General features: G+C 42.9%; 2 protein-coding genes across 3 annotated transcripts; one reads left to right on the top strand and one right to left on the bottom strand.

Moving 5' to 3' along the window:
- Positions 1-104: 104 nt before the first annotated feature.
- On the top strand, positions 105-13,402 carry LOC124865449 (tropomyosin alpha-4 chain-like). Of its 2 annotated transcripts, none has more exons than XM_047360539.1 (9): positions 105-339; positions 5,599-5,745; positions 8,087-8,220; positions 8,462-8,579; positions 10,846-10,916; positions 11,988-12,063; positions 12,328-12,390; positions 12,472-12,541; positions 12,823-13,402. In XM_047360539.1, the coding sequence occupies exons 2-9, from the start codon at positions 5,611-5,613 to the stop codon at positions 12,903-12,905; spliced, it is 750 nt and encodes a 249-aa protein (XP_047216495.1). In that variant the 5' UTR covers positions 105-339; positions 5,599-5,610; the 3' UTR covers positions 12,906-13,402. The 2 variants fall into 2 exon arrangements, with proteins under 2 accessions (XP_047216495.1, XP_047216494.1); XM_047360538.1 differs by having other exon boundaries at positions 106-325.
- A 600-nt stretch (positions 13,403-14,002) lies between these two features.
- pmvk (phosphomevalonate kinase) lies at positions 14,003-21,931 on the bottom strand. Its single transcript, XM_047360540.1, has 5 exons — positions 21,673-21,931; positions 15,581-15,644; positions 15,360-15,512; positions 15,147-15,276; positions 14,003-15,072 (listed from the first exon to the last, which is right to left on the bottom strand). The coding sequence occupies exons 1-5, from the start codon at positions 21,765-21,767 to the stop codon at positions 14,915-14,917; spliced, it is 600 nt and encodes a 199-aa protein (XP_047216496.1). The 5' UTR covers positions 21,768-21,931; the 3' UTR covers positions 14,003-14,914.
- Positions 21,932-27,869: the final 5,938 nt, after the last annotated feature.

Raw genomic sequence — 27,869 nt, 5'->3', positions numbered from 1 at the left:
GAACTGATGGACGTTGTTCTGGTGACGTTAAGGAGGCCGTTTCAAGTGAGTCCAGCAGGGGGCAGCGGTGTAACTCAAGTCATCTCTCTCCGTGAAAAAAATAAATGACGTCATTTCCAGTGGAGGGAACTTAACCCGGAAAAGGGTGTTGGCTGAAGAAGAAGAACCAGAACCAGAACAGAATCCCGAGCTGGATCTTGACTCGTAGCCAGAATCGGAGTTGGTACCGGGACATCGATCAGCTGAGACCCGAAACACCTCATCAATCCGCGCAGCCGCAGTTTGATCCGGAGACTCCTGTTAGCCGCTAACAGCTAACCGTCTGGTAAGTTCGGAGAGGTGAGTGGTTCTGTAGGTACACTAGTGACCTACTGGGCCGGAACCGACTATCTCATCCTAACAGGGAGCGATCAGAGGGTCAAAATCCGAAGGAGTCGTAGCCGACAGGACAGGAAATGACGTCAGCACCACACTTACTAAAATGACTTGAAGAACCAGGAGTTGATCTAAAGCTGATTCTGTCCACAATACATTCAAAGAGCACCTCGACAACACAGGAGGCCTCATGTCATTTAAAGCTTAATCAGGAAACCAGTGGAGGGATCTTCTCCAACCTTTCTGTTCCGGTTAGAAGCCACGATGCAGCTTTTTCTACCAGTTGGTGTTTATTTAGGGACCTCTTTAATGATTGATTGATTACTTTATTCAACAGACTCATGGTCCACAAGAAAACAACAACACGACATATAAAAAAGAGAAGAGAAATTATAAAAGACTTTCATACCAATGTTTCCACAGAGCCGACTGGTATCTTAGTGCACTAAGAGATGGATGTGAAAATATTACAATAAGACTGTTCAATGAGCATCACAAACGACACATAAACTTATATATCAGATTTCTCACAAGCGCCTGGAATGTTCTGACATGTGCATCACAAAACATCTCACTTGCTCTGCAGAACCTGGGTTTCTTGAGCAGAATTCTCTCTGAGTCATTATAAGCAACCTTAAGCTTCTGCATACTAGCTTTTTTAAATTTACACCACGAAGGAGCTGTATAGAAGGATGTACAGTAAGCTTTAAATAGGCTTATTTTTACCTCATCAGTGGACATATGGAATATCCTGGGCGTACAACATGCGACCCTGCCGATAAATGTCATCATCATCACAGAGCTGGTCTGTGATGTAGTGACCCAGATATTTAGTTTTGGAACAAACATTTAACTTTTGCCCTGACAGAAAAAAATCAGGAAAGCAAAGTTGTTTGTCAGCTTTAGTCCTACAAACTAGTACAACACTTTTCTTATCATTATACTGCACATCAAAACTCAACCCATAATCAGAGCAGATGTTCAATAACTGCTGAAAACCTGCACTGCTGGGTGAGATGACAGCCAGGTCATCAGCATGCATGAAGTGATTGACCAACGTATCACCAATCATACATCCAGTTTTACAGAGGTTCATTTCTTGTGACAGGTCATCCATATACAAGTTAAACAAGGCAGGCGAAAGACGTCCACCCTGACACACACCAAAGGAAGCAGAGATGTCATTGCCCCATTTAACATGCATTTTCTGGTTAGAGTACCAGTAAACTAAAATTCGTGTAATAATATCTGGAACACGTCTCTGTTAATATTCCAGCAAACAGCGCATCACATTTAAACCAGGTTGGGTCAGGAAGGCTAAGCTTTACTTCCAGATATGTTTCTATGGTGATAAAAGATGTATCATGTTTGTGTTTGTTAAAAGTTTAAGGTAATGATCCAAAGTTACAGCCAAGTTTTTGACAGTGGCTTCACATTGGACAAAATAATGTTCCTTAGGTTAGAAGGTCCTATAAGAAGAACTTTAGGAATTTCCTGGACAGCATTCAGCATTTGACGTCATTGCATTAGTCCGAGGTTAATTACAAAGTAAATGTTGTCAGCTTAAACGGATATCTACAACTGGGCATCGTCAACGTAAGAATGTTATTATGCTGTCTAATGACAGAGCCAAGAGGAAATGTATATAAACTAAACAGAAGAGGTCCAAGAATCGATCTCTGTGGAACACCATGAGCAACAATGACTTTATGAGATTTAAAGTTACCAATAAAAAAGAGAAGAGGTTCTACCAGTTTGGCAAGATGACAGTCAACTGAGAGCAGTACCAGCTAGATCTAGATGATGTTTGACACGCTGAAGGAATACAGAACAATCAACTGTATCAAAATCTCCACCGAGGCCAAGCAGAACCAAATAGAAATGTAATAAAGATCATGGTAACTTTAATTCATTTACTGCTCTGACCAGCGCCGTGGTTCGTTCTGAAACTGGGCCGATGCATATCAAGTTAACTGTCTTGGATTAAATACACATGAGCCTGATGATCTACAACATTAACTGGCGTTGTGGCCCAGAAGAGGGATGAAACAAAGTTCAAGCTGTACACAGAAAATAGACTGAATCCCAGAATACACTGTTTGACCCGTCGTCCTGCACACCTCCCAGAAATGGTTTGGAGTTCGCAGGCCGAGAAAACGGCATCTTTCAAAGAAACATTTGATCCAAAGTAAAGTGCAATCTGCTGTTTGTGTATCCAGTCACCGTACCACGGCAAAAAATCAAACTAGCTGTCTGAACGTTTCTGTCAGAGATTCAGCAGAAAAGAATCTAAGCCAGCAGAGAACATTCATTTAAGGTTGAATGATTTTAATACGTTTTTTTTTTATTGTGTTTGCTTTGTTTTTTGGTGCTTAACTGCTGGAATGTTTAACACAATTGATCATAGAGCTGCAAATTTGGTTTATAATGTTTGTGGATGGTAAAGAGTCACTACACTCCAACAACATGATCATTTTCCATTTAATGGGTGTTTTCCCTTCATCTCCTCTCACTAACCTGCATTAAATATGCCCTCCTTTGCCTTATAAACGTGCTAAATCATGTTTGTTATCTCAGCTGCTATAGCTCCGCTAATGTGAAGCCACCATTGGTTCTGCTGCGTTTACGAGCAACTCGTTCAGTTTGCGCTGCGATCAGCCGACACGCCGCCAGCGCTCATTCACACATTATTATTTGTATTAATGGGACTTAGAGGTACATGTGGGTTGCTATATTTTCTTTGTTGTTTGCTGAGCTGCTAATTCCAGATAAGACGTCGCCATGCCCACCGTGCGTCCGCTAAATTGTGAATCCATAAAGTTTTTCACCGCCATCTTGGTGGTCCATCATTCCATTCAATCAGTCACTGTAATGGGTAGTTAACTCTTCAGTAAGAATCAATTGTACATCATGTTATTGATTTCTGGTTCAGCAAACGATTTAAAAACATTATTTCATTAAAATCCTATTTTATTTTTCATTTCTGCTCTGCATTGTGACCCGGTTGTTTGAACACAGAAAACTGTTGTTCCCTGTTAGCTTCAAAGCTAATTGGACCTAATTCCCAGTTCCTCAAACCAACCCTTGGTTCTTAAACACATTAACACTGAACTGTGATGTCACTGCATCAATTTATTGGTTTCACTTTTATGCCTATTTATTCTTTTTCACTATGTTTTGCCATAATTTATTAGTTCTCATCCTTTTCATTTTTACTCAGTAGTTTAGTTGAATGTTTCTGGTCTAGTTAAAGAGTCATTCTCACTGCAGCTGAAGGTTCTATGACCAAGAGATGAGCCCCGGGTTCCTCAGTCGTAAGATGGACTTTCAGAGCCCGAGCACACAGAGACAGGACCCTGATGGTCAGAACTAGATGTAGTGATGAGTGATGCAGCTGACTGAATTGGGTCATGTATGATTTTTCTTGAAGTGTTTTATCTGTGTTTTTATTTCGTTTGATTTTTTGACCTGTTGAAGGTGCTGTAGAAATAAAAGGTTCATTCTTAATTAGTTGCTTTTCTATTTGAATGTTGGCCATTCGCTCTATGTGCGCTAGAACCCGTCCACAATAAATCAGGGCTTGAGATGAAATCACAACATGCAGCAGGACTTAAGTCTGGAGACGCTCCAGGCGGCTGAAGGGCATAAAACGTTTTCCAAGGCTTTCTGTGGTGTGACGGCATGTCGTTTACAGACGCTTTGTGCCCTTCAGTTATGACACGGTTTACCGAGGGATGCAAGAGCTGGAAGCAGTTTATTGAGGTATTACTTTGGCATCAGGGACACTATACAGTTGTGTTCAAAATAATAGCAGTTTTTTATTTCCATGCATTGGGAACTGTGCATATTATCATATAAATCAGACTATGAAGAAAAATAACTCAATCTTTTAATGCCGTTAGAGAAAATGAAGAAAAATCAGCTTTGGTTCAACATAACAGCGTTTGCATTGTTCATTACAGGCTCAAACATTTACTGGGGAAACTTTAGGATTTATCCTTCCCCTGAATCACTAAAAATATTCAGTCACAGAACCACTGGTTCTGAGAACTGCTTCACATCTGTGCTGTTCTGGCTCCTCTGAACTGGTGTTCCAGCCCAGGATGGACCTCAGAAGCAGCACTTATAATGTCGCCCCACAAGGTTTCAATCGGATTAAGGTCTGGGGATTGGGGTGGCCCTTCCAGAACTTTGGTTTTGTTGGTCTGGAACCAGGTGCTGCTTGCTTACTGGTGTGTTTGGGTCGCTGTCTTGTTGAAACATCCATTTCCTCTTCGACATGAAGCAACAAGGCCTCTGCAAGTATGTTGAAATACTGAAGCACCGCTTCACTGTCTTCAGAGTGGACTGTGGCTTCAGTTCAGTGTTTGGGGGTCGACTGTCTTCGGCAGATCGTTTCCTCTTCAGCACGTCTTTTCTAAAACAGTAGGACTTTGTGGGGCTTCTTGCTGATAGATTAGCTTCACACAGACGTCTTCTAATTGTCTCAGTCCTCACAGTTGACTTTAGACCTTCTCTGATTTAGACCTTCTCTGATCATTGGCTGAGTCTCTGTCATTCTGGCTGTTCTTCCTCCATTCCAATGTTAGTCTCTGCTTTTCTTCCATTTTAAAGCCTGGGAATTAATTTAGCTGAGCAGCCTATCATTTTCTGCGCTTCTTTATAAGTTTTCCCCTCTCCAATCAGCGTCCTATTTAAAGAACGCAGTTCTTCTGAATAATGCCTGGAACGACCCATTACATGCATGAACAGCATGTACTGGAGTCACCCTTAGATAAGGGCCACCTCATGGACTCCTGGTTCTTCACAGAATGAAGGACATCAGTAACCTGGACACCAAACACCTCCTTCAATCAATTATTCAGTTACAGAGACTCAGGCGCGTGCATATTATGACAAACCGCATCATTTCACTAACCAGATAGGTTCTGGTAGAAAACACCAACAATCTGAGTCAATAAACCAGCAATCGATTCTGATCTTCAGGATCCAAACTGCAACATTTACAATCATTCAAACCAGGAACTGTAAAAATATAACTGTTTTGTGTTGGATCATTCATAACATGAATCTTCCTTATATTCAGTGTTAAACTGGTTTACCCCCAGTTTGACCAGTTAACCACACCAATATCCTGATACTATCAGTAAACGATCAGATCATCAGTTTATTGATTATCTGTAACTGAAACCAATCAACCAATCAGCTGCTGTTTTCCTGCAGGAGAAGAAGAAAATGAGCGGAGGGATGAACAGCATTGATGCAGTGAAGAAGAAGATCAAGGTGTTGCAAGAGCAGGCGGAGGAGGCCGAGGAGCGAGCCGAGCGACTGCAGAAGGAGGTGGAGAAAGAGAAGAAAACCAGGGAGGAGGTATGCTCACCTGTTCTGGTCCGGGTGCAGCCGCCCGCAGCCTGTAATGAGCAGACGGGTTGACGAAGCCGCCATCTGCTTTGTCAACAGACGGCCTTAGCAAAACATCAGTTTATGGTTCCTGTTGTTCCGGTTGTAGCAAATCCGTGGCTCCATCCATCGGCTGTCTGCGATGTGTCCATCATGTTGCTCTCTGCTTTCCTCCATGTTGCACCCACACCAGCCTGACCTATGACCGTGTTGGTTCTGATCCAACAGAGAAAGGTTAACAAATGACAGCATGCAGGGATTTAATCGGGAACTTGTAAAATAATATCAAGCTGTCCTGGACAGAGTTGTCTCAGTCTTCTCCACAGCGTGCTGATCTTTGTGAGTGCAGAACAAACACATTGTTCTAGATAAAACATTACTAGTGTTTCAGGTCCATATCGACGTCAGATGGAGCAGGACTCAGTCTTAGAGATAGGGTGAGGAGCTCCACCATCCGGGGGAGTAGACCTGCTTCTTTTCCTCATCAAAAGGAGTCATCTGAGGTGATTCAGGCATCTGATCAGGATGCCCATTGGGCTTTGGAGATTTTCTGGGCATGTCCCACTTAAAGGAGATCCCAGTGAAGACCCAGAACTCACTGAAGGGACTATGTATCCTGCCTCGCCTGGGAATGCCTTGAGATCCCCCAGAATGAACTGGAAGATGTCACCAGGGAGGGGGATGTCTGGATTTTCGTCCTGGAGCTGTTGCCCCTGCGACCCAATCTCAGATTAGCGGAAGACGATAAATGGATGGATGGAGGGATTAGTGTCCCAATATGGTAACAGTCTGATCCAGAGCAAAACCTCTTGGTTCTTTCCATCCTGGCCAGGACGTTCTGCTTCAGTACCGACTTTCCTAGATGCCGGTTTTCCATTCGCTGACTCTGTTGAGGCTTTGTCTGTTGGCACAGAGGACAGGTTGGGATTCTGTCCCGGAACTAGCTGAAGTGGACTGGAACCATGTCACTTTGCATTGTGTACTTCGCCATGAGTTGAGCAAGATATTTGGTTGTGTTGTCCCAGTCGTCCATTTCTCCACAGGACGTATACAGTCTTTGTCTCAGCGTGTCCTCCCCCACTGATGAGCTGTCCTCTGCTGTCACGGATTCAGACATGGATCAACTGATTTACCGGGTCTTTGTGGTCTGGATGTTCCTGCACTAAATCATGTGGACTTACCAATAGTATGGCGGTACCACATCTGCCCCTGCAGATCTTCTGTCACACTGTTCATCCTTAGATTTCAGATTTCAGTCTGGTCCTGCTGTGTGTTTTACTGTTCTCTGCAGAACAATCCCACATCTTTGTTCCTGTTGGCAGAACTTGTAAGAAGCCTTTGAGGTCAGTCTGTAGAAACGTGACTCGGGTCAAGTTCAGGTTTTCTGAAACTGTTTTCTCATAGATTTACTGGACAGGCCTCATCATCTGGATTGCCTGTAATGTTCCCTCAGGTATGCGCAGAACATTACTGACTGGTGGTTCCATATTCAACTCTCTTTCTCTGAGGAGTCTTTGCTGGTCCATCTTCCCTTCCAAAACAACACAGTCTCATTACGGGCCCTTCCCAGAACTTGAAGGTCATGTGGCTTCATGCTGCTGAGTTCATCACAGCTCTGTCTGTGCGTGCCGTTGCAGAAGCAAAGCGTCACAGATGTCTTTTCTTCAGTAGGTCTTTCTGTCTCAGAGGGACGTCTCCATCTTCTGCATCTGTTGACCTTTTCTCAAACGTTCTCACCTTAGTTTCCAGCAAACATTTAGGAGGAACCACTGGTTCTGTAGCTGCTGTTGAAGTTCTTGACTGTGCTCCTGAAGTCTCCCACAGATTTGGGCGTACTTGACTCTGTAGACTTCTGTGCATACTCAAGGTGGACTCAAAGCGGACGGCTGCGCAAAGCTCAGTTCTTATGACCCCATGCGTGGTGTCACACAATAAATTGCTCTCCACCTGGAACTGTTTTACATGTGACACTCTGCTCCGAGCAGCCGGTCGCCAGCGTCACGGCCACACTGACAGGTATTTTCCCCTTCCTCTTCCCTAGTCTGGGTTAATGGCCTTACACCTTTTTCTTTTAGTTTTTTCAAAGCTACAAATTGAGTTGGCTCTTCCTCCTCATCCGATGACGCCGGGGCAGAAAGTCTGGGAAATGGAACAATTTGTCACCAGAAATATAGGAAATTGGCACGCTGGACCATGAAACCTCAAGCATCCCAGACAGTCCACACAGAGTCTGTCTTGGTCCCAGTAGGCACGAGTCTGTGGCAGCATGAAATTACCTGATTGGATCCGGGCCCTGATCTTTGTCTTACAGGCAGAAGGAGAGGTGACATCTCTGAATCGGCGGCTGCAGCTCAGTGAGGAGAATCTGGACCGAGTTCAGGAGAGACTGGCCACCGCTCTGCGTAAACTGGATGAGGTGGAGAAAGTTGCTGATGAAAGCGAGAGGTCGGTGTACCTACTGAACACACCACTGTCAGTACTGTCAGAGTACCTAGGTCTGCCCAAAACAGGATGATCAAGATCAGATCCTCCTGATCTTCATCATAGCTACTGGGTGCTCTCATGTCCTCAGTTCTTTAGTTCCTTCAGAACACAGTGCCATCTTAATGTAGGCGGTGGATTTTACTGACCTCAGTGAGGCTTACAAATGTCTTTAATTAGTCTTTGACCCCTCCCCCTGCCACAGAGGTATGAAGGTGATCGAGAACCGAGCTCTCAAAGATGAGGAGAAGATGGAGCAGCTGGAGGTTCAGCTGAGGGAGGCCAAGCTGATTGCCGAGGAGGCTGACCGCAAATATGAGGAGGTACCTGACAGGTCACCTGGTAACCACACCCACATGTGGTGACATCACCAGATAAACCACACCTGCAATCATCTTCTCACATGTTCAACTCCTGCAGATCAACATGAGCTGCTGTATGAAGATGAGTTAAAGGAACTCTGAAGGTTACTTTTAGCTAATTAATAATCAGTAGGGTCATTAAGATAAATGAACATCTGCAAATCAAACCAAGTGACTTTAAACTGAACCTAAATGGATCTTAATTTACCTCAGAATTAAACTTGTTCATTTCAGCTGAGCTCTATTTCAATTTTTCTCATTATCACAGAACCACCAGCAGAGGGCAATAATTATGTTTCTGCCCCTTCATAAATTGATTCTCTTGTTCATAGTGTTTCTTCATCATTGTGTGATGCATTAGACAATGCAGCCCCCTTGAAAAATACGGTAATCATTAATAGGAGGCTAGCTCCTTGGTTTAATTCAGAGCTGCATACTTTAAAGCACAATGTTAGAAAATTGGAGAGAAAATGGCGCTCTACACACCTAGAGGATTCCTACTTAATCTGGAAAAATAACCTACTGTTGTTTAAAAAGACACTTCACCAAGCTAGAACAGCTTATTTCTCATCATTAATAGAAGAGAACAAGAATAATCTTAGGTTTCTCTTTAGTACAGTTGCTAAACTTACACAGAGTCATAGCTCTGTTGAGCCATCCATTCCCTTAGCTCTTAGCAGTCATGACTTTATGGGATTCTTCTTAAATAAAATTGATTCTATTAAAAATAAAATCTTTGACATATTCCTGAAGATGATTACTTCATCCTCAACAAGTGAGACAACATTGGAAATAACTGTAGAACCTGATCTGTGTTTGGACTGTTTTGATCCAGTGGAGCTTCCTGAGTTATCAGAAATATTAGCTTCATCTAAACCTTCAACTTGTATGTTAGACCCAATCCCAACCAAATTATTTAAGGAAGTGTTCCCTCTGATTACCAGCCCCATTTTTATTTTCTCAGCGTAGAGGAGCAGAAGATCTGAAATGTCCTGGAAGCTTCTGAGCTGCAATTCTCTCTAATTCAAACGGTTTTTCAAGCAGTGAATGTTCCGAACCACAAAATGAATGTATTAGTAATGCACTTTAGTCATGTTATGTGTTTTTTATGCAAGACAGTTTGGTTTTCATTTCACAGCTTCTAAAAAGTTTGTGAAAGTAAGAAACAATAACAGTCCCTTTTGGTAAACTGATGATTTTATTCATATTTATTATAAGTTGCCTTAAAATGTTATTAATCTTCATTAATATTTTTAACAGATTTGCATTAATTAGTTAATTTTTAGTAGTAGATTTGCAGCCCTAAACTCAAAATATATAAATTATAGAGTAGATATAAAACCACTTCACCACCGCGCGCTCTAACACACTCTCTGCAGGAGGAGACCACAGTTCTAGGTTTGGATGCAAATTTCCAGAAGCTCCTAGTGATCATCTTGATGTTCTTCCATCGTCTGCTGTACTGTCTACATCTTCTACTTTATAGGAATATTTGTGTATGATTATACAGTTTAGAGGAATCAAATTCCTGCACTTCCAGACTGATGATCAGATTTTTATTCTAATAAATACAATTTTTTACTAGTAACATTTTTCTGTAGTTATCTGATATGAGTTTACCTGATGATAATAAAAGAAAAATAAGTGTGTTAGTCAGTGTTTAGTAGTCATTGTAAATGACTACAGCAACAACTCTGGTCAGATGCCGGTTGCTAAAGAATTTATTGTAAAATAATGATTTAATCTTTTCCTCCTTATGGATTTAGAGCAGCTTAAGGAATAATGGAAGAAATTAATCAATGGTACAACTCTAAAGCTGCTCATTATTTCCTATTTTACTGGACTCGAGGTGTATTGCAGTTTTCTTTAGAGCTTCCCCAGACGTCATCAAGCTGATTTAAATAAATGTTCTGGGGCCTCTCTTGGAAATGGAAATAGAAAGCACAGAATTCCCTGGGATTCCTGTTATCCGGGTAAAACAAATCCCAGGGCTTTCAGTGGAAAAGGAGCTAAAGTTACAGAGATGATGAAAGTTGGACTCTTGAGGGACACCTGCAGTGGTAATTTGTTCTTCTCCAACAGTTTATGGAAACAAAAGGTAACATGGTGGGTGGAACGCAACAGAACCTGCTCTGTGTCCCTATGCATCTATTGCAGCTTGACATCGTCTCATCCTGTTGACAGGTCCACTCGCTGTCTCCTGAGACATGTCTTCTTGGTTTCACAGGTGGCTCGTAAACTGGTGATGGTGGAAGGAGAGCTGGAACGGGCCGAAGATCGGGCCGAGCAGGCGGACAGGTGCACAACGCAGAGACACAATCAACACGATGCAAGCTTAACATGGTGTTGACGTATGACTCAGAACCAGAACACAGGGTCCACAGATTGGGTTTATACATTGAATGCAGCCCCAGTTCTGCTGCGCTCTGAAATCAGGTTGAAGTTTGTTGAACTTTGACCTTGGTGTGCTGCAACAGATACTCACGCAGCCAATAGAGACAGGATATCTGACTGGGCTGAAAGCAACCAATCAGAGTGGTCAGTGAGATGCTGTCTGGAACAGAGGATCTCACCATCATTTCTTCTGTCTCACTCCACCAGGTTTACTTCTGTTGTTGGTTTTAGCAAAAGAAAAGCTGTGTTTTTGTTTTTGCAGATAAAATCATCTACTTAGTTTAGAGAGTCCGCCACCTTGGTTCTGTCCCCTGCTGACGATGGAGCGAGCTCAGCACCATCAGTGATTCTTTCAGTTTAGCTCCACAGGGGTCACCGCAGGAAGCTCAGCAAAGGCTGGTTTTGCTGTGGAAGCCCCATCACAAACGTTTCATGATGTCACACTGATAACCTCAGGATTTTCTCAATGTATTTTACCTGTTTGTTTCCATGGAAACGGCTGCATGTGCTACCCCCCTGTCTCAGTTTCTGCCTGTCTGTCTCCACCTCTTCTTCTATGCCCGTTTGTCCTCAGCTTAGTTTCGATTTGTCTGTCTGTGTCCTCTGTTTCCACCTCTGCATCTATTACTGTCTCTCCACATTCCACCTGTCTTCATCCCTCCTGCTATCTCTGTCTCCACCTGTCTGTCTGCCTCTCTTTCCTGTCTAACAGTAAGGTTTGGAGGTTGGGGAACAGATGAGGAGTTTCCACCAATCACCGAAGAGCCTGCAGGAAGACAAAGTACTGCAGGTCACATGACCTCCCACCTGTCAGTCAGACCAGTGAAGCTCCTCCTCCTCACCTCCTGTTGCCTCAATGACCTCTGACCTTTACCTGCTGCTTCAGCCCCTTCTCCACCCACTGCACGCTCTAACACACACACACCTGACAGCAGGCCACGCCCACACCTATCTGACCCTTTGTGTTCTCCGCAGTAAGGGTCGGCTGGTGGAGGAGGAGCTGAAAACTGTGTTCACCAGCGCCAAGTCTCTGGAGGCGCAGTCTGAGAAGGTAGGAGGGCAGTGGGGGGTTCTAGCCATCGTCTGATCCAGAAGAACCTGATTATTGATCAGAGTTGGTTCTAATCAATAGCTTCAGCTGCTGATGGTGCGTTCACCACAGACAGAAAATCTGAATTTTCAGCCTTTAGCTAAAACAAACCAGAGATGCGTCTTAGAGTCGCTGGTTCGATATCAGTGTGAGCCGAGGTCCTGAGTGATCGATTGGTTTGTTGGCATAACTGCCCTCTGATTGGACGCTGTCTCTGTCTTGCAGTACTCTCAAAAGGAGGACCGCTACGAGGAGGAGATCAAGAACCTAAGCAGCAAACTGAAGGAGGTGAGCCACATGTCAGCAGATGTTTCCTATCACCTTTCCAGTTTACTTCCTGTTACCTTTCTGTTGCTTCCTGTGTTCCAGGCGGAGACCAGAGCTGAGTTTGCAGAACGTACGGTGGCCAAACTGGAGAAAACAATTGATGACCTGGAAGGTCAGACTAGTTTTATGAATATTAAGTGGTGATGCCGAGGATTCACAGTGGGATGAAGATAAATTTAGACCAGACTGGGACAAATGTTCCCAGTTCAGACAGGTTGTCTTTCTGAACCCAGATAAAGCTGCAGCAGCTGTTATGGATCATTCAGTCAGAAGCGACTTAAGTACTGACTAGTTCTGTTGATAACAGAACCAAACAGCTGTGGTTGGGTTGATGATTTCTGAGTAATTGGTCAGTTATTGATCTGTGACTAAATGGTAATTGATCTGTTACAGACGCTCTGACTTCAGCCAGAACCACCAACTCGGAGCTTCAGGCAACTCTGAATCAAACCATGGAGGAGCTCAACTCCTGCTGAAGCCTCTTCCACTGTGTCTCCTGGCTGAAGGCTCTGCTGCCAAATCTGCTGAAGCTCCTTCCCCTTCCAGTGGACAGGTGGAGGTGTGGTGAGGGCGTGGCGTCCTGTCTCCTCCTCCTTTCTGGATGATTCCTGATGTCACATTTGAGTTGTTTTCTTAGAACCTCATTCCCAGTCACTAACTGCCTTGTTTATGACTAGTTCAGTGTTTTCTCTGAATGTTAGTTTGCTTTGATAATTGATTCATTGATTAAGGCCAAATATTATTTCAGCCAATTATTTTTGTTTTGAGGGGCGTGGTTTAAGTGTGTGGTCAGCCAATCATGGAAAGACATTCCACTGCCAAATACGGCGAGCCAGGGGCCAATCAGAGGTCAGACATGATGATGTAATAGTGTTTTTACCTGATGATGTCATCACTGTGATGGTGTCAGAGCTCATTGTAATGACCCAAAGTAAAACATTTTATAAAATAAAAGCACCGCATGTAAACCTGAGCTGAGACTCTTGTGTCTGCTGTCGATCGATTGACTCGATGACTGCTTGATCGCTGACAGGCAGGAAATTATTAAGTTTATGGATGCTGTCACTCACTAGGCCGCCATCTTTTCTAAACCAAACCAGGAACATCTGTATGCAGGAAGTTCACTACGTGTCCTTGAGCAAGGGATCAAGCCTGGAGGGAGAGGTTGTGGTTGTACTGGGACCGGAATGTTTCTAGTCCACAATTGGAACAGTCCGAGTCTGCTTTAAGATCCATTTATATGCCTTCGGAACCATCAGAGTTTGGATCTTAGTTGAGCTCCAACTCTTCAGGACCTGGTCGTCTGCGTAACCATGGAAACCCACACATCATTTCATTGATTTAATGGAGTCATTTGTAATAAAGTTAAGAAACAAAATAAAACCTTTTTAATTGTGAAAAGGTGCGACTGAAGGTTATTTCACCTGATCTGTCCTAAACAAAACATATTTACAGAATAAAGAAATCAGGCGTGCTGTCGGCATGGTTTCTTTAAGCAGATGTCACTGCTGCATGTAATGGAATCAGAACCCAGTCTGGAACAGTTCAACCCAATGGCAAAAAGACACTCATGTTAAGATTGAAAGGGTCCTCAAACAGCGCCCTCTACAGGCTTTATTTCCAAATGTATGAAAACTACAACATTTACTTTTTCAGTTATTTAATTAGAACCAATTCACAACTGATTTCATCTGAAAGCATCATAGAGACAGATTTAAATGAAATGATATTTATGTTCCATTCATGCAGGCAGGTCCTCCTGTTAAACATTTTCCATCCCTGACTGAACATTCACTTTCAGCGTTTCTTCGTCTCCGCCGGGGATCCCCAGGAACCGAAAACGGTTCCACAAGCGTAAAGTAAAGCCAACAAGACTGCTGTATGTCATCACTGCACTGCTTAGGTGTGGAGGGCTTCAGATCCTCATCAATGTACACGAGCGCCCTCTGGTGGCTGTCTGTGACTGACGTTCGTAGTGTAAAGATGAGGCCTCCAGCTATTCAGGTCCCATAAGAACATACTACGGTAATGTTTAAAATTTATCACTTGAGGATGTCTTTTGGTTGCTTCAATCATTCACATTTTAAGTCTCAATTTGATCATGGTTGAACTTTCAGTGGTCTGAACATCAACTTGGTTTGGATTTTATTATGTCCTTCCCCCATTCAGAGTCTGAATTCAACACTAACCTGCTGATCCCTCTCAGCCAATCAGGACCCAGTTCTGACATCATAGAGGTGCTTCAGCAGATTTGTACCCAGCATGCAGGTGAGGGTATGGTGACAGGTGAGGACACCTGTATGCACTCACCAGGTGAAGTAAAAGGATCAATAACTGACTGAGACTAAGATTCTGCACATGCTCAGTAGGGGTCCCGCCTGCTCAGATGAGACTGTTTCTAGTGATGATGCCATTAATCATCAGTTGAATTCATTTTTGTTCTAAAACAATTATGTTTAAAAATGAAGCTGATTGGCCAATAAGTCTATGGATCAGCTCTGACCAATGAAGCCGCTTCCTGCGCTGCTTTCAGGATCGGCTGCAGCTGCTCCTCCAGAGAGGGAGCGTCGGCCTCGTTAGTGATGATCCAATCAAACTCCACGCCGCTGTCCAGCCCGCACTCCGACTCTGCATCGTCCACACCTGAGAGACAGGTTAACTCCTAAGCAGGTAAACAGCTGCACAGCATTCACACACACAGAGATGGGTCGTCTTACCTGGTGTGAAGCTCCACCCCCTCTGCACCCGGGTTTCCTCTGAGCACTGAACTCTGACGTTGCGGGTCTGACGAGGAAACTTGGACCAGAACCACTGTAGGTCTGAGAGCCGCCTTGCATCACTCACCACCTGGCCAATCATAAAGGAAAGTAATTATCAACTGACCAATCACAGAACAGGGTTAACATGAACTGACCAATCACAGCACTTACCCACACAGGTTTTTGATCTCCACTGGTTGCCAGGCGACAGAAGAAGCCAGAGTCCTGGTTCCGACGGTTCTCTCCCCATCGGATCATGTCAGCCCGGTACAATTCCTTGTATGGACCAGGACCCAGCAGTTGGTCCAGATCCAGATTGTGTTCCTGCAGCACCAGCAGAGCTCAGGTGTGTGTTATCATGACAATATGTTGGTGAGCAGGTGTGATCTCACCTGAGCATACTGCTGCTTGAGAGGTCCAGACAGACGCAGGATGCAGCAGACCTCTGAGCCCAGACTGCAGAAGAAGAAGATGATTAAATTTATTTCACCTAAAGATGTTTTCTAGCCTAACGAAATGAAGCTGTAAACTTTTCAGCATTTGGCGACGGCGAAAAAAACAACTCATTTTTAAACAAGAAGAAACCTCCAGCAGAACCAGAACCAGGCTCAGTGTGAGGTTTGAGAAGAAAAATTCAAAATTGCTTCACGGTTCCAGCGCCGCACGGATCCACTCGGCTCTACTTAGCAGGAAACCTGCTGCGTTTGAATGAACAGCTGGAGGTGTGGCTTCAAACCCCGCCTCCAGCTGTCAGCCTCGTGTGCAAAATAAAATAAACGCTCTCCGACGCTCATCGTGTCCTCTAACAGCGAGGTTGCAGAGTCCTGACCACCCTCCCATCCACAACTCGAAGGACGATGACCAGAAATGGCGTCCATGAATTGGAACTACCGCCACGGCCTTCGGTTTGACCCATTTCGTCCATGATGGTCCTTAAAACTTTTGTAGCTGCTCTTGAGTTTTTCTTTTAACTTTTCCTGGCACTGTGGTGAACAGCAATCTGGAAACAGTCACAAAACAGGCCGGGTGGAGAGGAGCCGGGCTAAAGTAGAGCCCATGGAAAAGGAACAAATGTGTCACTGATCGGGCTACTAAAGAACTACTTTCTTTCTTGCTTCCAAAATAAAAGTCTCAACATTAAAACAAAACACACATTTTATCAACCAAGGCTCATTAGAATAGCCAACTTAACAAAGCCTATTAAATATTATTAATACCAGAACTGTTGTAGACTGGAAACAGCTTCCCATTCACCAGTGTACTGGTACCAGTTTGTTTTAAACACTGGTGTGATGATGTGGACCTGCATTTAGGTCAGTCTGAGTCTTTGGATTTTACGTGGTTGATTCTCTCTGAGTATGTCATATCGAAGGATCATCAGTCCAAACTCTGCAGGTGAACATGTGGTTCTGGTCCTTAATGTTCTTGTCAGAGCTGAAACTTAAGGCTGTCTTTGACCCATCAGAACTCCCAACATAAAACTCTGCAGACACACGAAACTTCAAATGTGATACAAGGGTTTAAACCTGGACTTTCAAAATAAAACACACACATGCTAGTTTAATAATTCCACTCGTTGCTATGGTAACTGAACCAGGTAAGACCTGAACCTGAAGTTTTGTTTTCTAGAAACTTGGAACTTGATTAAATTAATGTGCTAAAAATCTAAAACATATGGATCCAAAAGACCAGAACAACCTGGGCATCATGTCCTAAAAAGTGCGCTGAATTCATAGAAAAGTTGGAGGTAGGAAGAAATTCTGAAACACCCAAAAACATTCAGATGTAGAAACCTGGACACGTAGCCTTCATACATCCAGTCTGCAGTGAACTGGTACCGGTGATGCACAGTTCTATAGCGTTTGTCCACCAAAAGAAGTCTCGTTCCTGAACCAGTTCAGACTTTGGTGTTCTGCTGAGCATCAACGCGCGTTTCCACCAGTTTTGTGAACCAAGCACGAGTCCTCACCAGTGGGCGTTACACAACACCAGGGAGGGCGAGTGGGAGCTTAGTGGCGAGACAGCGGAGCCTCCTGAGCTCTGTACTGTCTTCACCTCCTTACTTGTTGCTTCTACTGTGTGCAGCTCCGACCCGCCCGCTGGTGGCGTTACAGTTCGCGCAGAAGAACCAAATATTCTGCCGGGCCCGACTTGAACCAGAGTTCTCGCTCTGGAATCTCTTTTCGTTGGTGAAAACACGCGTCACCGGTTCAAAATCATGTCCTGGAACAGGCTCCAAACTGTGTTGGTGGAAAATGGATAAGTGTAGCACTGAGGTCAGCTCCATGCAGAGCTCCAAGATGATAGTCCTGGACAATCTGAACCAGCTGCTGAGCCATGCATCATCATGTACCAGCAGGTCAGGAGGATCTCTGACTTCTTCCATTGGTGATGTCCTCCAGCTGAACCAAAGCTGCCATCGTTCCACAACTAGGAGCAACTTTAGCAGCTATTTATGGACATGTGTGATTCTCTCCAGCTTGTCCACCTTAGGAACCATTAAACCTGACATGTTAGGAGTTAATCTGCTGATCCAACAGCGTTTTCTTCTCAGTGAGAATGAAAGTGTCCCTCAGATGATTCTGATGCATTTTCTGCTCCTCAGCGCTCAGACTAATGAGCATTTCCATCTACAGGTGACAGAAACGGAGGAAGTTTCACAGTTTCCATCCGACTGAGGTTGTTTTCATCATTTTATTTTCTTAATACAATCAAAATCAAAAAAGGTACCATGAAGTTTATATGTTTCTAAATGTACAAATTTACAAAGAATAAAAAGCAAAAGGAACATAATACTCAGTGGGGTTAATGTTATATACAACATAATATTCAGGGAAATAAATTCAAATACAAATGTTTTTAACAAGGAGGTCAACTTAAAGGCTCCTTTTGACTTCACAAAAAACGGACGAATAAATCAAATGTACGGTAGCTCTTTCTAACAATGAATGAGTGTTCTGGTTTGATGAAGCAACATTTATGTAGTTTGCTGATGGTGGTCAGAGGGTCCGGTGGTGCCGATTGTATGGCAGCCTCGCTTCTGTCCCAGGGCGGCTGTGGCTGACAGGTGGTTTGATAAAGCGCTATACAAGTTTAGGCCATTCACCGTTTACCAAGAATGTATTGATCGACTAATGAGAAAATGATATTTAAACCATATTCAATATATTTGTCATTAATAAAAAACACCACATTTAACATGATGGATGGATGTATTCGTCAAATGAAACCCTGAGCTCAAATCAACTGGTCATGGGGGAAGTGGGGGCCTAGTGGTTAGAGAGCAGGGCATTTTGAGTCCCAGAAAGGCCACCAGTACCCTGGTTCAAATCCCACAGCCTGCCCCTCTGGGTCCCTGAGCAAGACCCTTAACCCCTGAATGCTCCCCGGCGCCGGACAATGGCAGCCCACTGCCCCCTAAGGGATGGGTTAAATGCAGAAGATCATTTAAAAGACCAGTTTAAACATTTAAATATAATGGTGAAGTGATTAGTTTGGGTGATTTCAATATAAACCGGATGGATCATAAAGTGAGAAACCACTCAGAGAACTGACGGTAAAATTTGACTTCCACCTGTTAATTAACGGTGCCTCTTACTAGAAATAGTCAGACTTTAATAGATTTAATCTTTTCAAATAAACCTGATCGAATTACAAAATCTTATAACCTAGTATGTGGCCTATATGACCCCAATATGATTCTGATCAGAAGAAAACTACCTCGAAATCGCTCTGTCAGACATTACAGTTCACAGAAACAGGCTATATTACAAATTCCTCAGAAGGATGAACCCAAATTTGAGGCTGAACAAGCAAGTTAATGGGGATGAAGTTTCAGATAAATGAGTGTTGCAGGATTTTTCCAATTTTATTTTACATAAGAACTGCAGGGCAACAGCAGATCTACCAGAGCGGCTTCTGCAGAACCGCTTAAAATGCTCTGTGTGAGAGGATCTGCAAGTTGGACCTCACTCTCTGTCAACTTAAAGTCCATGACCAGCTCTGATTATGTCAAAACCAGCGTTGCACCCACTCCTAATGTTGCTTTCTTATTGTCATGTTTTTAATGTATCTTTTAAATCTTTTTTTATGTGATATCTATGATTTTTCATATGTTGTCAATACCATGGTTTATTATTTTACAATATTATTACTTTCTAATCGTTTTAAATATAGTGTCTATCAAAGCCCATCTGGGGACAAGTGCTGCAACTTAGCTTAGGCTCCGAGCGCCATGATGCAGGCTAGGGACTGCTGGTTCATTCAGTCTGTCTGTGTCACCGTGTGTCTGTCCCCATCAATCAATAAAGTTTCTTCATTTGAAGCTCTCTGGTGGAGCAGTTTTTAGATAAGCAACTTTTTGGTTTTAACGTCACAGAAATCAGCACCTTCAACACTGATGGTCTCTAATGGTGTGTTCAAACCGAACGCGGATTCTGCGATAGCAGCGGCCGTGTTATTCCTATGTAGAGGCGCGTTCAGGAGCGGCGCGGTACGAAGGACACGGTGCGGAAGGCACGCCGAGTGAAGCAGGAGCGGAGCGATGAATGAGTTGAAAGATCTGAACTTTTTTCCTAAAGTCGCGTCAACCAATCAGGGACTGGATGTGGCTGTGATGTAGGGTGAAGAACCGCAGCGGAGAAGAAGCGGTTGTCAGTGAAGATGGAGGACCAGATCATAATGGCGGTGTGCAGCAAGCCAGAGTTGTATGACTCAACTAATTACTTTTACCGAGACAAGTATAGAAAGGACCTGGTTATGTTTAGGCACAAATATCTTATATTTAGGAGATGTGGACATTAAAAACCGACCTGAAGAATCTGGTGAACCCAGAGACGTTGACGACGTTTTTCAGCTCTCCACAGGTAAAACACCGTAATTATCCGTGAAATCCATGTCCGCCATGTTCAGTTGAAACCAGCAAGCAGCAGATAGAAGCTCCTCCTACTTGATGACGCGGCGAAGCGTTGCCGCTTGTTGCCAGATGGCAACGTGGAGTTCACGTGGACAAAAGCACGCAAATGAGGCGAAATATTCGCAGAATCCGTGTTCGGTGTGAACGCACCATAAGAGAAACCTTGGCTTATATTAAATCCTGTCCAACCTTGGACTAAAGCTTTGATGATTTATTAATATTTGCTGGTTGCAGCAGATTTGAGATTAGTTGTATGTTCCCAGTGGACCACAGACCAATATAAAAGCCTGCTTCAGTAAAAATGGATCTCTGTTGATCTGTATGCATCTGTTATTCCATGCTACTATGTTGTTGTGTTTGAAGATCACCTTCCAGGCCTGTTGGCAGAAATCTGATCATCTTTTAAGATCCAAATCCCATCTAAAGAGGAAAACAAGTGCACCCAGTTTTGTAAAGATTAAATTAGAAATATGAAACTAACTTTGCTTACAGTTTCAACCACTTTATTTTTGAAATCCCATTTATCAAATCTAAATCTGTGGCATTGCCTTCTCCATCCTCATTTAACTGAATTAAATCATGATTTACAGTATAATGACATTTATTTCTCCAGATAATTTTGAACTGTTAATAGTCTTAATTATCTTGTTCGATGAACGTAAGGAGTAGGCCAGATAAATCCGTCTAGAATAACTCTCCATCTTGGTTGTTAATGTTCTACCAGAAACCCAGAGGTCTCTCTGTAACCATCGATTTCAAATTAATGTACATTTGTCCACTTGATCTCCTATATTAAGCTCAGCAGAGAAAAATCTCCCGTCACGATGCCTAAATATTTCCCATCTTTACTCACATCAAGATTCCATATTAATAGAGACGATCGATCTTTGAGAGCCAATAATTCACATGGATTAATATTTAGCTGTAACCCAGAGGCCTTAGAGAAATCATGATGTAACGCCAAGCGAATGATTTTCAGTTTTATCTTCAGCTAATATTATTATTAATTATTATCTGTTTGATATGTCAAAACCAACCAGGATACTATTTTGAATTGAAAATGGCCAACATCACACTAAACAGTGGAGAAGTTAACCCTTAACCCTTAACCCCATCCCTTCATTCCTCTTTCAGTAGAAAGAAACCAACTAAAACTCGTGTCCTAACAGAGAATATTAATCATACATTTTCTCCAAAACTCTGCAGTTTTAAGATTCAGGAGCTGGACCGAGTCAAAGACCTTCTAGAAGGAGCATGATTCCCGTTCATCAGTGGCTCCGAAACATCAGGTTTGATGGATCAAATAAACTGGACCGAGTCATATCTAAGGGTGTTTAGGGGAGTTGTAGTTCTCTGTAGTCTGCGTGGATCACCGCACGTTTTCACACAATATTCATTGGCGTACATTGCGTACAAATGTGCGTCAAATGTTGCGCCCCAACGTTTTTTGTGCGTACGAACGCTTCGTATATGACCCCCCCCCCCCCCCCCCCCCCCCCCCCCCGCCCCCCCCCCCCCCCCCCCCCCCCCGCCCCCTGATCACGTGCTCCTCACGAAACCGAACCTTACCGGTTCTGGATCAGATCCGTTATGAAATCTTTCCCGGACTTCCGTTTCCCGCTAAAGACCAGAATCAATTCAGGTCCAGACCCTCGGTCTTCCATCTGTCACTAGAACTGAGACTCTGATCGTCCTGTTGAGTCGCACCTGAACCGGTACCGTACGGAAGCTCTTGACAAAACGAGTCCAGTAAGACAGGGAGGTTCTGCAGGAACTGTCCGGGTCGACTCGCGACGGCGGTTTGGGGTGTACCACGTGACTAGCGTCAGCTCCAGATTCAGCCAAAGAGGAGGGGTGTGAGGCCCGGAGAACTGCATTTCCCATGAGGCACATGAACGGGAAGAAACAAAATGGCTTTCACACATAGAACTTTAACTAGTTGTAATAAAACTCCAGTAAACGAAGACGACGAACCAAAATGAACCATTTTACACTCCTCACTAGACAATATTTATATTCATAAAGCCGAGGAAGCCTGCATTTGGTCTAAAGCAAAATGATTGGAGGAGCGAGAAAGAAGTTCGGCATATTTCTGCAGGCTAGAAAAAAGAAGACAGGAACAATTAAGAAACTGATTATTGATGACCAAGAATGCACTGATCCAGTTTCAATCTGAAAGGAAGTTTTCAAATTTTAGAGCAAACTCTTCTTATTCCAATATAGAGACAGAAAAATTATTTGAGTCTTTTAGAGAACACCTCTCTAGTTGTAAGGATTTATGTGATGCAGAAATAATTAGCTTCAGACAAATCTCCAGATGGCCTCATGAGTTCTTCTATAGACACTTCTGGATTCATCTAAAATACCCAATATTCAATATGCTTAAATAAATCTCTACAATGTTTATTCTACCAACCACAATGAAGCAAAGAGTCATATCCCTGATTGCCAAACCTGGCAAGCATCCAAAGATATTTGACAATCTCCGCCCCATAACTCTAATAAACAATGATTACAATATTTTAACCCATATATATGCAAATAGACTTAAAAGTGGTATCATTTAAGAAAACTATAAATATTGATTATAAACTAGTTACTGCCATGATTTCACAGAGATTGGAAAAATTCTTGCCAGAAATAATTCCTAAGGACCAAACAGGCTTCATCAGAGACTGACAGAAAAACTCTACATATTCTAAATTACGCAGTACAACAAAAAATAGAGGCCCTGGTAGTACGTTTGGATGCAGAGAAGGCTTTTGACTCTTTCAGGTGGTCCTTGCTTCATAAAGTGATGTCCAAGTTTGGGTTCCACCAGACCATAATTGATGTAATTGCAGCATTATACCATAAACCATCTGCTAGGATAAAAATTAACGGAGATCTTTCTGATCCCTTTGTTTTGGAAAGAGGTACAAGACAGGGATGTTGTATTTCGCCACTCCTCTGACCTTTTCATAGAGCCATTAAGTCAGTGGAAAAGGCAGAGGTCAGATATAGCAGGAGGTGGAGCAAAAGTTGTCATTGTTTGCAGATGATTTACTGTTAACTATAACAAGGCCAGCTCAGACTCTAACCAAACTTATGGGGTTGATTGAAGAGTATGGTTCATTATCGGGTTATAAGATAAACATCATTACCAAGACTCAAGTTTTACCGATAAATTACAACCCACAGAACAAAATCAAAAGCTTTTACAAATGGAACTGGGAAAAGGACTCCATAAAATACTTAGGGGTCACACTGTCCAATAATTTCTCCAGGATTTTTGATGCCAACTATGGTCACTTGATCTCAAAGCTGAAATAAGATATACAGAGATGGAATTTAATCCCCTTTTCAAATTTATATTCCAGAATAGAATCAGTCAGGATGAACGTCCTGCCCCGCTTTCTATATCTATTACAATGTTTACCTGTTCAGAGAGCAGACGAGCATTTCATGGATTGGAATAGATTATTATCACAATATATGCTGCAATTAAAGAAGGAGAAGGGTGGACTGGCCCTTCTCAACTTACAGGACTATTATCTTGCAGCTCAATTAAGACCAGTGATAAGTCTTTGTTCGCCATAGACATCGCCAATAATATGCAACATTTTCTCTGAAAGTTGATCTAACACAATGTCCTCAATTAGATACAACATATTTTCCCAGTCTGTCAGTGAATGTATTTCCTTTGATTGCAGCAGATATTGTTTTTTCTGTTGCAACAACTGACTCATTCAACTTTTTTTTTTTTTACATATTTCTTGGCAGTAAGTGTTAAAAAGCATCTTCAAGTGGGATGTCGGCTCATTTATTTTCAATATGTCTTGATGGTTCAGTTAGCAGCTTAAAGAAGAGTTTAGTTTTTCACGCTTTGTAAACCCAGTTTACATGTGTGTTCATAACCTGTGAGATGGATGCAATGTGGGTTTACAATACTGATTAGCTATTCTTTTTGTCTGTGTGTTTGGATTTCTTTAATTGCATTCAGTCAAATCAGTTTTAAATCACTCAAGTGTTTGTCTTTTGAGGAAGATTTGGTTTAAGTGGGCTAAATATTTCTCAAAATAATGTCTGAACCTGAAGCAAAGTAAAAAACAAATCACAGTGAAAACACAAATGTTAGTTTCTGTAGCTTTAGTACAATTGTATTCCTTGATTCTTATCAGTCAGCCACCGTTAAAAAAATAGCACTACATTGTTGATGGGTTTCATGTTCTTTACATTATTGCATATTGCAGTGAAGGTTTGAATTTTTTTATGTGCCCAATTTAGAAAAGGTTATATCTCTAAAATATAAAAACCTATGTGAGTCTGTTAAACCAGTTGCATATTGATTTCTGATATTTACAGGTTTGCATCTAGTTCAGGTATCTATTTTCTTTAAAATGACAACAGTGGGCCAACCTTTAAACAAAAATGGCTTTTCTAAATATTTAAAAATTTACTCTAATATTTTATTGTGTCTCAGCCATAATTCTCTGTATGATCTATTTATACAAAATGTAGAATCATATATTACTCATCAGTAATATATTTCATTTTAGTTAAGGGCCCAGAGTTATGGAGAATCATAGCAACATATTGAAAAATGATCTGGATGATTCATTTCTACAACCTTGAACTTCATATTACTCATCTATTAATAGACGACAACAGAAAATGCCTAGGTTTATCTTTAATGCAGTGGCAAGACTAATGCAAAGTCTCAGCTTACTGAGTATTCCTTTAGATCTCAGTAGTGATGGAATTTTAGAATTGCGCCGCTCAAGGTGGCAGCAGGTTGGAGTAGTTCTGTTACTTTTGATTCTGATTTATTCTTTTTTGGGAACTATTCCTCTTGTGGTGGATACAGTTGATTTTTTTTTTGATAACTGTCCACTCCGGTGTCGGATGCTGTGCAGCTTGGAGGATTTTTCTTAATACTTTCTATTTTTGGACATTTGTTATGATGCATTGCCATGGCAACGAGGTTGTTTCTTACAACTGGGGGCAGCTGATTAATATCTCAAAAGCTCAAATAATACTTCAGCTACAACCCCAAATCCCTGATGAGTTGAAAAGGAGGCGCCGTGGATGCAGAACAGGAGCTAAGAGGAGAGAGAGAAGGAGGAAGTTCAAACCATCTTTTCCGTCGATTTTGATGGGCAATGTGGGATCGTTGGGAAACAAGTTGGATGAACTCCAAGCCCTACAAAGGACCCAGCCAGCGTACCGGGTATGCGGTATCATGTGTTTTACTGAGACATGGCTGCAGGATCATGTCCCCGACTCCGGCGTCTCTCTGCCAGGCTTTTTAACCATACGAGCAGACAGAGATTTAAGGAGGAGCGGCAAATGTAAAGGAGGAGGTGGACTAGCAGTACTTGTGAACAACAGATGGTGTAATCCAGTACATGTAACTGTGAAGTGTCATCTCTGCAGTCCAGATATTGAACTGTTGGCAGTAAGTTTTCGTCCATATTATTTACCCAGAGAGTTCACCAGTGTTATTTTGGCAACAGTTTACTTTCCACCTTCCACTGTTGCCGACACTACATGTGATGCCATCAGCTCAGTTGTTGCTAAGCTACAGACACAAAACCCCAATGTGTTTGTGGCAATTTCTGGTGATTTTAACCATGCTTCACTCTCTGCTACACTTCCAACGTTTCTACAGTTTGTCAGCTGCTCTACCAGAGAAAACAAAACATTGGATTTGTTTTATGCAAATGTCAAGGACTCATACATCTCTACAGCAAGACCTCCTCTAGGCAAATCGGATCACAATCTTGTTTTTCTCTGCTCGAAATATAAGCCCCTTGTTCAGAGGCAACCTGTAATAAAGAGGACTGTGAGAAAATGGTCACAGGAAGCTGAAGAAGCTCTGCAAGGTTGCTTTGAGGCTACAGACTGGGACGCACTGTGCCAGCCACATGGAGAGGACATCAATGCCATGACTGAGTGTGTAACCGACTATATAAACTTCTGTGTGGATAACATCATCCCCACCAGAACCGTGAGATGCTTCCCCAATAACAAACCTTGGATCACCTGTGACCTGAAGGACCTGCTTAACAAGAAAAAAAGATCCTTCAGAAAGGGAGACAGAGAATTATTGAGGAGTTTACAGAAGCAACTTAAAGTCAAGATAAGAGACAGCAAGGAGGTGTATAAGAAGAAGCTGGAGAGCAGCTCCAGCAAAACAATATCAGAGATGTGTGGACAGGGATGAAGAAGATCACAGGCTTCAAGCAGAAGGATGATCAGACCGATGGAGGTCTGGACAGAGCCAATGAACTGAACACATTCTTCAATAGGTTCAGTTCAGAAACAAGCTTTGCATCCTCCTCTCCTGCTCACAGCCAAACAGACATCCCATCCTCCTTTGACCCACAGGACCCACAGCTGTCCAGTAACACCTCACATTTTTCATCTTCCACCTCAGCCCTAGACCCTTCTGCTTCTACATGTTTGCCTTCAACCATATCAGAAGATGCTGATGCTTCCTTTGCCCTCCCCCTTCCACCTGTGTGTCTCAAGAAGTCAAGTGAAGAGACAACTTGAGAGACTGAATCGGAATAAGGCTGCAGGTCCAGATCATGTCAGCCCTAGAGTCCTGAAGACCTGTGCAGAGCAGCTCTGTGGGATTCTGCAGCACCTCTTCAACCTTAGCCTGGCCCAGAAGAAGGTTCCGGTGTTGTGGAAGACCTCCTGTCTTGTTCCGGTACCAAAGAAAACTCACCCATCAGTCCTCAATGACTATAGACCCGTTTCCCTGACATCCCACATCATGAAGGTCCTAGAGAGACTCCTGTTGGCCCACCTGAGTAAGCAAACAATAAACCATCAGGACCTCCTTCAGTTTGCTTATCGCTGTGGAGTTGGAGTTGAAGATGCCATCATGTACCTGCTTATTTAATTTCCCTTTGGGATTAATAAAGTATTTTTGAATTGAATTGAATTGAATTCAACAAACCCACTGTCATCTGGACAAAGCCAGCAGCACTGTGAGGATCATGTTCTTTGATTTCTCCAGAACATTTAATACAATCCAACCTGATTTGCTTTGTCAGAAACTCCAGAAGACTCAGGTGGAGGCCTCAACAATCTCCTGGATCAAAGACTACCTGACAAACAGACCACAGTTTGTGAGACTGAAGGGTTGTGAGTCTAACCAGGTAGTCAGCAGCACAGGAGCACCACAGGGGACGGTGCTCTCACCATTCCTTTTCACTCTGTACACCTCAGACCTCCAGGACCAGACAGACTCCTGTCATCTGCAGAAATCTGTCATCTCGGTGTTCACCTGGACATCAGACTAGAGTGGAGATGCAACTGTGAAGCCATCTACAAGAAGGGACAGAGCAGACTGTACTTCTTGAGGAAGCTTAGGTCCTTTGGTGTTTGCAGCAAGATGCTGCAGATCTTCTATAAGTCTGTTGTGGAGAGTGTGATCTCTTCTGCCATCATCTGCTGGGGAAGCAGCATCAGAGCCAGGGACTTAAACAGCTCAACAAGCTGATAAAAAAGGCTGGCTCTGTTCTGGGGACTCCTCTGGAGATCATTGTGGAAAGAAGGATTCTTCATAAAATGAAGAACATTATGGAGAACCCTGAGCATCCTCTTCATGAGACTGTCCTACAACAACAGAGTGTCTTCAGTCAGAGGCTTCTTCAGATCTGCTGTAAGACGGAGCGCTACAGGAGATCCTTCCTGCCCACAGCCATCAGCATCTACAACGACTCTTTGAAGAAACCTTCATAATATGAGCTACAACAACATTTAATTTCCCT

The sequence above is a fragment of the Girardinichthys multiradiatus genome, chromosome 3 (assembly GCF_021462225.1).
Source record: "Girardinichthys multiradiatus isolate DD_20200921_A chromosome 3, DD_fGirMul_XY1, whole genome shotgun sequence".
Taxonomy (NCBI): domain Eukaryota; kingdom Metazoa; phylum Chordata; class Actinopteri; order Cyprinodontiformes; family Goodeidae; genus Girardinichthys; species Girardinichthys multiradiatus.
Note: the sequence above shows the minus strand (reverse complement) of the source record. Positions and strands in the feature narration are given on the sequence as shown.

Coding starts and splice junctions, on each gene's coding strand:
- pmvk (XM_047360540.1), bottom strand. CDS start 21,767: ATGGAAGACCGAGGGTCTGGACCTGAATTGATTCTGGTCTTTAGCGGG. Junction 15,645..21,672: donor ACGGATCTGATCCAGAACCG/GTAAGGTTCGGT, acceptor CTTCTTCTGCAG/TCTGGGCTCAGAGGTCTGCT. Junction 15,277..15,359: donor GAGATCAAAAACCTGTGTGG/GTAAGTGCTGTG, acceptor ATGATTGGCCAG/GTGGTGAGTGATGCAAGGCG.
- LOC124865449 (XM_047360539.1), top strand. CDS start 5,611: ATGAGCGGAGGGATGAACAGCATTGATGCAGTGAAGAAGAAGATCAAG. Junction 8,580..10,845: donor CTGACCGCAAATATGAGGAG/GTACCTGACAGG, acceptor TTGGTTTCACAG/GTGGCTCGTAAACTGGTGAT. Junction 10,917..11,987: donor CGGGCCGAGCAGGCGGACAG/GTGCACAACGCA, acceptor TGTTCTCCGCAG/TAAGGGTCGGCTGGTGGAGG.